Here is a 9,833-nt window from a genome sequence, read left to right as displayed (position 1 = left end):
GAGGAAGGTCGGAGAGAGCCGTCAGCACCCCACGCGGCAACGGGGACCCTCCGGGCGCTTCCTGCAGCCCTGTTGCCGCAGATCTGTTCAAGGAGCGTGCCCTCCCACCCCAGCTGGCACGTCTGTCAGAAGCCAGTCCAGCCGTGCCAGAGAGAGAGCATGAGGCACGGGGCCAGAGAGGAGGACAGGCGTGGCTCCAACTATCCTCAGACGCCCGCACCCTGAAAACACAGGGGACACAGGCCAAGGTCAAAGGGTCTGGTTGTTTGCTCTCAGACACAGAGAGACGCCCTGCCTGGTTTGGCTCTGGATAGAGCATCGGCCGACAGACTGAAGGGTCCTGGGTTCGATTCCTGATCAGGGCACATGCCTGGGCTGTGGGCTCGATACCCGGTAGGGGGTGTGCAGGAGGCAGCCGATCCACAATTCTCTCTCATCATGGATGTTCCTCTCTCTTTGCCTCTCCTTCCCTCTCTAAAATCAATAGGAACGTATTTAAAAATACACAAAAAAGAAGCAACAGATACTTAAACACACACACACACACACAAACCCGCGGCTTCAGGCCGGGAAGCCTCCTCCCCTCAGAGCAGGGCGGGGCCTCGGGCTGCCTCCCGCCAGCACCATTTCCCCCGAAAATGGGTCAAGTGACGGAGGGACACTGAGTGACGTGTCCCCCAGGGCGGGAAGTGCGTCTGCCGCAGCCCAGACCGTCGGGAGGACACGGAGGGGACCCCGCGGCACGGCTCCGGCTCCGGAGGACGGAGGGCTGTCGGAGATGTTGCCTGTCTCCGGCCCAAGCACAAGCGGTGGTTCAAGAACCCTTCTGGCTTCAGGCAGCTTCGCTGGTGCCTCCGGGAGCACGTGTGTAAACGTCACTTCGGAAACGAAGTTACTTCTGTGCTGGGGGACGCGGAACAGACAGGGCGCCCCGGCCTGATCTCAACGCGGGTCACCGTTGGCTTGGGACCCGACGGGACTCCCGACGCAGAGCTCCCTTTGAGAATTCCAGCCGAGACTCTCGTGTCGTTAATGAGAACGAGATCCAGTTAATTAGACCTGAGTATCATTAATAAAAAGTTACATCCAGAGAGGACGAGCTTCCCTCAACTTAATCACACGGACGAGGTTGGGCTCGACCTAGTCGCAGCTCCTAGGGCTGGTTTCTTAACACATTTTCAACTTTTAGAAAAAAGTGTCAGGGAATTTTTTTTCTCTCCCGACGTGCAACTTAAAAGAGAGGGAAAAGAAGGTTGGGTGTCAGAGCAGGGATTTCTCGAGTCTCTGAAGGCGCACACGGCAAGTCCAGAAGCAAATCGCGAGGGCCGGCCCGTCCTTTCCTGTCTTCCTCCAGGGCAGGAGGCTGCGTGGGGAGCCGCTGAGTGCGACGCGCAACCACCCGGAAGGTGGCTCGTTCTCACCACCACCCCAGCCAGGAGCCCCCACGTCCTCCCCCCGAAGGGCCTCCCTCCAGCAAAACCATCCCACGTCACACACGTCGTCAGCAGAACAAGACTCACTCCACGTGGGCCCCCATCTCCTACCGAAAACGAGTGGTCGGCAAGGCCGGGGAGACCCTCCGGGCGATGAGATCTTTCTGGAATAAAACAGAATAAAAAGAGGGAGTTACTTTCACTTCGGCAACGATACCCGTACAGAAACGTGAGTGAGTGGGAGACGTTGTAACAGTGCACGGGGATCGTTCTAAGGCGAGGGTCAGAAATGACCAGAAACAAAGTAAAAAAAACCACCTCACTTCAGCCCTAGGGACGCAAATAAAGGGTCCGCTCACTTTCACTCAGGAAGGAGAGACTGCGTGCATTTCAATGAGGCTCCTCACGCCCTCATGAATATGCATTTCCACGGATTCACAGAACCCGTATTAGGGGACACTCTCGGACCAGGAGGGTGTGCCCGTGGGGGCTGGGGCTGGGGTGGAGGAGAGGAGAGGAGAGGGAGAGGCAGGCCCTGCTGTCTCCCCTGCCCAGGTGCACAGCCCACCCTGCCTCTGGGATGGGTGGTTTCCTACAGCAAAGAGAAAGGGGCCGTGGGCCTCAGGCTGCTCTCAAATGCAAACGCAAACCGCAGGGAAAGGCCCTCAGGTGAAGGACTTGGAGGCAGGGCCCTGGGTTGGAGCGAGATTCCTTGCGGGGTGGGGAAGCAGATGAGCAGAAAGCCTGGAGTCGTGCAAGAAGATGGGGACTTATTAGTCTTTTTTTAAAAATATGTTTCCTGGTTTTTAAAGAAAGAGGAAGAGAGAAAGAGAAACATCCATGTGAGAGAGAATCATGGGCCAGCTGCCTCCTGCATGCCCCCTCCTGGGGATCGAGCCCACAACCCGGGCCTGTGACCTGACGGGGGTTCCAACCATGAGCTCCTGGTTCCTAGGCTGCCACTCAACCCCTGAGCAGCGCCGGCCCGAGCGCCGTGGGCCTACGAGATGACCGTGTGCCCAGGAGGCCCCCCCACCCCCCCGCTCCCGCTTCGCTTCCTCCAGGCACTCGGAGCGGTCTGCGGGCTGGGCCGGGCTTCCCTGCCCTGGTGAGGCCTGCCTGCTGCCACCCGGGGTTGCCCACACCTGGAGGGAGGGGCCAGCGTTTTCTCTGCCTGTAGGTCTCATTCATAGCAGCCTGAGCACCCCCCATGCTCCAGACCCCCCCGAGCTCAGAACCCTCAGCCGGTTCTGGAAGGACTCAGAGCATTGCTTACATAACACGCTCTCCCGCCCGCAGAGCCAGGCCAGCATCGGAACTCGATTGAGAACTGGGTTTTAAGTGTTTATTTATAGGCATCGGCAAGCACCCCGGTGGCCGGGGAGGCACCGGGCTCTGGGCTCCCGCCCACCACGACTCATTAGCATTCTTCCCGTGCCCGTCTGCTCTAATCTCCCGGCAGCAGGCTAACTGCAGGGCAAGGTCACCACCCCGGGCCCAGCACCACTTTCCATTTTCTCCAAAGAAAATGATGCATTTCCTTTGCTCAGCTGCAGTGCCTCCCCCACCCTCTTGGGACCCCTCACGTGCGGTGGCTAAAGCAGAGGCGTTATTCTGACGACCTGCCCTGCTGCACGGACAGTCCACCTTGAAGACGTGGACGCAGAGACCTGGACAGGCCCTTGGGGTCGGCTGCTGCCTCCCCAACTGGCTCTGAGTCCAGCACCCAGCCAGGCACAGCCGGGAGGGTCTGCTCCGTCCCTGCAGATGGAATTGAATACGAGGAAGCAAACAGGGCTGGGGTGCTTGGCTTTTCTCAGCCACGAGGGCCTGGCCATACCTCCTTCTGCCCAGCACAGGTCCCCGCCCTCTTTGTACCCTCTCAGGGAAGTGGCTGCCGTGCTGTGAGGACAATCAGAACCACGGAGAGCCCCCGCCCCGAGCACCAACCAGATGTTGTGTGGACACTCAGTCAGTACCACGGAGAGCTCCCCGAGTGGACCAGATCGTGCACCTCGGGGTGGGGTGGAGAGCTCCCCCACCCCACCCCGACCAGATGTGGTGGGGACCCCTTGATGGGCACTATGAAGAGGCCCTCACGGACCAGGTGTGAGCTCTCAGCACCCTGGAGAGCTCCCCCCTACGGACCAGGTGCGCGGGTGTTGTCAGCACCACGGAGAGCTCCCCCATGTGGACCTCAATCGGCACCATGGAGAGCTCACCCCCACTCCACCCCTGACCAGATGTGGTAGGGGCCCCTTGAATGGGCACTAAAAAGAGCTCTCATAGACCAGGTGTGTGGGTGCGCTCTCAGAACCCTGGAGAGCTCCCCCACGGACCAGGTGTGTGGGTGCTGTGAGCACCACGGAGAGCTCCCCCACGGACCAGGTGTATGGGTGCTGTCAGCACCACGGAGAGCTCCCTGGGCCACACCTGAGGCCTCCTGCCCACAGCCCTGTGAGGTCCATTTCCAAGTGGCCCCCCCAGCCCCAGTCAAGCCGTCAGATGACGGTCTCCCTGCCGCACATCTCGACTCAGCCAGAATCAACCCACCGAGCTGCTCCCAGACTCCTCACTCACCGATTCGATGCCCAAGATCACAAATGTTGGCTGTTTTGCACCACTAAGTTTTGGCCATAATTGTTTGCATAGAAATAGAGAACCCGTATGATAATAGTCTCTATCTTAAGCAGGTTGTGGCTACATATTCTTCTTCTTTTTTTCGCAGCCCAAGTGGCGGATCCTAAAAGGCGGGGACACACAATAGGCATGCACGTCACCCTTGTGGGTGATCAGGGGCATAAAGGATTTAGGGAAGCCCCGTCTAAGGTGTGGGGAGTCGTAGGGAGTGGGCAAGGAGGGGCAGAGGATTAGCTCTGTTAACATCATAAGATGGGAAGACGCTTTAGGCTAAGGCCATGAGCGCCTGGGTCTGAGGGAAAGGCCAGCATCCCCGGGCGGGCCTTGCAGGTGCAGGTGGGGTGGGGGGTGTCTGCCTGTCTCTCTCCTTCAGGTTCCAGAAAAAGCAGAAAGAAGTGCATTCCTTTCCTTAGAAGTGGCTGAGCTGGTCCGAGTCAACTGACCCAGTAACAGCAGCCAGAACCAGGGAAGTCTGACAGACCCGGCTGGTATCAAAGAACCAACACCGAACCGTTCAAGACCACTATGTTCCATCCTCTTTAAGGGCCTGAATCCAAAACATCACCACATGGGCGATTGTCCTCAATGTACTCGTTCAGAGAAGGGCAATGTCCCAAATCCATTTTAATTGCAACAATCCCTTTTCTCGCCGAGAAGTGACAACCGAAGCAGCACTGATGCCTAATAGAGTCTGAGCTTGCTTTCCTTTAAAAACAAAACCAAACACTCGGCTGAAGTGGCATAGGAGTTGAAGCACCCTTTCAGCGTTCTCCTTTGACCTTGATCTTTCGGGGAGATGGCTGCTGAGAGTCTGGGCCGATGCTGTTTGTTCTCATCGGTCACTGCGCCGCGCCGGCCCTTGTGGACGGGAGCAGGAAGATGGCGACAGACGCGGGTGGGGAAGGGAAGTGTGCTGCCAGAGGCGCCTGGGACGGCAAGAGACAGTGCGGGTGACTCCAAAGTCCCCGTGCCCAGCAATGCTCGGCCGCCACCTTGCAGGGCGGGACGCAGACAGGACAGGCTGTGCTCGGCCACTCAAGCCAGGAGGCCCGGGGCCCGCCCTCTGCCTCCTCCTGTTTTCCCAGCCAGTCAAGGCCCGGCTCAGATGCCATCCCAAAGTCACGATGCCCCTCAACCCCTGCCATCGCCACCTCAAGTCCCAGGACCTCCCACCGCCCCCCGGCCCCGAGGCAGCCAGAGGCAGCGAGATGGGGCTTCTGAGTCCAAGACCCAACTCCAGACCCCGCCTCTGCTTACAAGCTGGGACCAGTGTCCCTGCACCGCACGGAACCTCAGGCACCGCATCGGAACCAGAGGAGATTGCAATGGAGGAGACTGCAATCACATCATTCGCAGGAGACGTGCGGCCAGAGAAAACCTGAGGGACTCTACGCGAGGCTGCTGGAGGGCAGACCTACACCCCAACTCAACCACCACCACGGAGGTCATTTCCAAAGAGACGCACCTAGACAGGAGCCAAAATTAAAAACCTAGGAATCCGTCTAATGTAAATATATATATGTATACACTAGAGGCCCGGTGCTAACATAAGTACACACACACACATACACACACACACACACACACATATTAGAGGCGCACGAAATTCGTGCACTGGGTGGGGGGTGTCACTCAGGCCGGCCTGTGCCCTCTCACAGTCCAGGAGCCCTCAGTGGATGTCCGACTGCTGGCCTAGGGGCCTAAGCCAGCAGTCAGGCATCCTTAGCACTGCTGGGGACGTCCACGGATGAGCCCAGCTTCTGGCTGAGCCCAGATGGATGAGCCAGCTTTTGGCTGAGCCCAGATTCTGGCTGAATGGTGCTCCCCCTGTGCTGGCTGAATGGTGCTCCCCCTGTGCGAGTGCACTGACCACCAGGGGGCAGCTCCTGCATTTAGCATCTGCCCCCTGGTGGTCAGTGCGCATCGTAGCCATCAGTCATTCTGCCATTCGGTCGATTGGCATATTAGCCTTTTATTATGTAGGATTATTATATAGGATATGCACACACATACACACCAGACCAGCACAGAGAAACACCTGCTCCTCTGTTGAAAGACACAAGAAGCCCTAGGAGAATAAGGCCTCCTCAGGCTGTGAGTGTGGTTCTATTTGGGGGGTGGTTTCCTGAGTACATTTTCACTTCCGAGTCGCTTCCTGAAGGTAGGATGGCTGAGTCAAGGTCAAAGCAGGTCCACTGGGGTCCGTGCTGTCCGACCCTGCAGGGGCCGGAGCGCTCCGTACTGCTCCACGACCTCGCCAACCAACAGGGACGGGGACTGTGTTGAACTTGGGTTTCTGTATCTCGGCGTAATTTTAACTCACAATCCTCTTACAGAAGGTGTTGAACATCTTTTCATTCACTTAAAAGACCATTTGCATTTATTTCTCGGTAACTAAATGTTTAGATCTTTTAGCCGTTTCCTTCTGGGTGTTGGTCTTTTCCTTTTAATTTAAAAAAAATATTTTTCATTGATTTCAGAGAGGAAGGGAGAGCGGGAGGAGAGAGAGAAACATCAATGATGAAAGACAATCATGGATTGGTTGCCTCCTGCACGCCCCCTACTGGGGATCAAGCCCGCAACCCGGGCATGTGCCCTGACCAGGAATTGAACCATGACCTCCTGGTTCATGGGTTGTTGCTCAATCACTGAGCCACGCCGGCCGGGCCCTTTTAATTTTTTAACTCTTATATTTTAAGGAAATGAGCTTTGTCTGTGATGCTAGCTGCACTTATTTTTCCTGGTTTATTATTTGGTCTTTCACCCTTCTTACGGTGTTCCCCCTCCCCACCCTTAATGGGAAGGTGTTCTTCCCCCTAAAGCAACTCAATTCATCAGTCTTTTCTTACGTTGCTTTGCATTTTGGATCATAATTTCCCACTACAGACTATAAAAGAGCCCATTTACATTTTCGCCCAGTACTTGTGATAGCTACTAGCTATCAAGAGCCCTTTGAAATCTAGGCTGGAAGATGATCAATGATATCAATTAAGCTTTTATCTTAATCCAAGTGGCTCCTGTGAAGTGATGAAAATGCGTGTGGGTCTCTGCCCCCGTTCCCGGCACAGAGCGCCTGAAACCCGTACAGTGTCCCAGGGTGAAGGCACTTGGAGCGTCTTTGCTCTAATCATTGATCTTCGGCCTGGTCCCTGACAGAGCCCCCGAAACCCCTGTAACTTCCCGGGGGGCACGAGTGTCTGCGGCCTGCTGAGGCGATTCTGTGTGGGCTCCGGGGTGGGGACTGGGTCACCAGAAAGTGCAAGCTTGGAATTTCCAGTCAACCTATGGAATCAGGAGGTCACGGCTCGATCCCAGTCAGGGGCGTGCAGGAGGCAGCCGATCCATGATTCTCTCGCATCACTGATGTTTCTCTCTCTCTCCCTCTCCCTTCCTCTCTGAAACCAATAAAAACATTTTTTTAAAGGAGTGACCGCTGGATCGGAGGTCTTGGCGGTGCTTAGGGACCTGATGGGGGAAGTGTGACCTAAGCGGGTGGAAGAGAGGACAGGAGGGGAGGGACTGGAGGGAGCCAGCAGAGGCAGGAAGTGCACAGCAAACAGGGCAACAAAATAACAACGATGATGATGATGATGATGATGAAAACAGGAGAGTAGCAGAGGAGGAGATGGGGTAGGAGGCTGGTTCCTCTTTTTTCAGACGGAGAGGAAAGTGTGTCCGTGACTGTGCGGGAAATGAGAGCGTGCAGGGGGGCATCTGGTGCCGAATGGAGGAGGGGTGGCTCTGAGAGGATGGGTTGTTCCAATCTCGGGAACAGCGGGAAGGGTGTGTGCATAGATGCCGGCGGGCAGTGGTGTGATGGGGGTGGGGTCTGAGCCAACCCTGTGAGTTCTGCTTCATCAAAAATCCTGGAGAACCCCTGGCCGGTGTGGCTCAGTGGATAGAGCGGCGCCTGGGGACTGAAGGGTCCCAGGTTCGATTCTGGCCCAGGGCATGTACCTGGGTTGCTGGTTCACTCCTCGCCCCCCATCTGGGCACACGCTAATATTTGTTGAGGATCTCAGCGTCTATGTTCATCAGGGACATTGGCCTGTAGTTCTCTTGCTTTGTGGTGCTTCTACCTGGTTTGGGGATTAGGACAATGCTGGCCTCATAAGAAGAGCTGGTGTGTGCCTGCCCTGGGACGCTCTGGAACAGCTGGAGGAGGTCAGGGCTGTTCTCCCCTGGGAAGCTGTCCGCACCGGGACTTGTTTGCTGGGAGTGTCTTTCTGTTACTGCTTCTACTTCAGTCGTTATCAGTCTAGTCAGGTTTTCTGATTCTCCCTGGTTCAGTTTCGGGAGATTGTGTTTTTCTAGGAATTTACCCATTTCCTCCACATCGTCCAGCTTGTTGGCACAGAGCTGTTCCCAGCATTTCCTTACGCTCCTTTGTGTTTCTGCTCTACCCACCTCAGCTGCTCCCCTCCCTGCCTACAGATGCCGCACCAGCCCAGGCACTGCCCCGTGACTGTGCCACCTTTGTTTCCTGGGACCCAGATCGGGGTGGGGGCTGTTGACGGGGCTGCACTGCAGCCGTGCCCGGAGCCAGGCTGGGGCGGGGCGGGCACCTGCTCTCCTAGACGCCCTCCCCGTCGGGGCTGAGGCTCACCCCCAGGAGGTGCACAGCAAACAGGGCAACAAAATAACGATGATGATGATGACGATGATGAAAACAGGAGAGTAGCAGAGGAGGAGATGGGGTAGGAGACTGGTTCCTCTTTTTTCAGACGGAGAGGAAAGTGTGTCCGTGACTGTGCGGGAAATGAGACGTCTGTGCATTTTCATATCACAGTGACTTCCGGACACAGAAGTGGGATCCCCCAAATACATACAATTAAGACGAAAATTGTAATTTTAAATTACTGCTCATTTGAGTAAACGGAACGCGCTCCCATCGCCAATCCAATCGCAAACAACAGCATCAATTAACCCTCAGAGGCCTCCCGGCTCCTGCAAACGACCCCTCTGCACCTCAGACACAGCTCCTGAAGCACACGCTAGACACGCCACGGTCTCCCCGCTTTGCAAGACGGGAGTCTCCCCAGCGCAGCCTGACGGAGCAGCCCTGCCCGTGGACGTGCAGCGATGGCTGAGCCCGTGGCATCAGCACAGACGGGGGGACAGGACGCAAGGTCACCCCTTGTCAGCCCTGTTTTCGGGATGGAGGCGTGACATTCACGGATTCACGGTGGCCTTTTGCTGGCTGCCCCCACCTTGTACTCTCCCATTCTTGGAGCTCCAGAGTGACCCCCTGGGGCTCTCCTTCCTGGAGGCCACAGAACTGGCAGCCTTTCTGGACATGTGCCCTGACCGGGAATCGAACTATGACCTCCTGGTTCATAGGTCAATGCTCAACCACTGAGCCACACCGGCCTGGGCCTCCCAACTTCCCTTTCCATAGATGTAAGTGGGCCAGCGTCCCCCTGTGACCAGAACAACTGCTACACGTGCTTCCGTGGGGGCAGGATCGACGTTAGTGTTGTGAGTGGGTGGCCGTCCACACTTCCTCATACAAGAACCGCCGTCTTCAGGAAAACACATCCCCCCAGACCAGCCAAGTCACATCTGTGACAGTGTCACTAAGAGCAGGACAGATGGCGGCGGTTAAAAACCTGTTCCTGAGAATCGACGCCGACGCCGGGGGACCGTCAACAAGACGCGGAGAACGGGCGGTCCTGTTTTTCTCGCTGTGCCGACGGGCACCGTGATCAGACACCGAGTATTGGGGGAGTGTGTGTGTAGGCGGGGGGGGGGGGGAAAGGG

At 56.7% G+C, this 9,833-nt stretch overlaps 1 protein-coding gene across 1 annotated transcript in view; it reads right to left on the bottom strand.

Moving 5' to 3' along the window:
• The window catches only part of APBA2 (amyloid beta precursor protein binding family A member 2), a 17,595-nt gene extending 17,434 nt beyond the window's left edge, over nucleotides 1-161 (bottom strand). Inside the window, exon 1 of the mRNA XM_015569103.1 lies at nucleotides 143-161. Within this exon, the coding sequence (XP_015424589.1) occupies nucleotides 143-161 (19 nt within the window). The remainder of the gene's footprint in view (nucleotides 1-142) is intronic.
• Nucleotides 162-9,833: the final 9,672 nt, after the last annotated feature.

Source organism: Myotis davidii, unplaced genomic scaffold, assembly GCF_000327345.1.
Source record: "Myotis davidii unplaced genomic scaffold, ASM32734v1 scaffold164, whole genome shotgun sequence".
Lineage (NCBI taxonomy): Eukaryota > Metazoa > Chordata > Mammalia > Chiroptera > Vespertilionidae > Myotis > Myotis davidii.
Note: the sequence above shows the minus strand (reverse complement) of the source record. Positions and strands in the feature narration are given on the sequence as shown.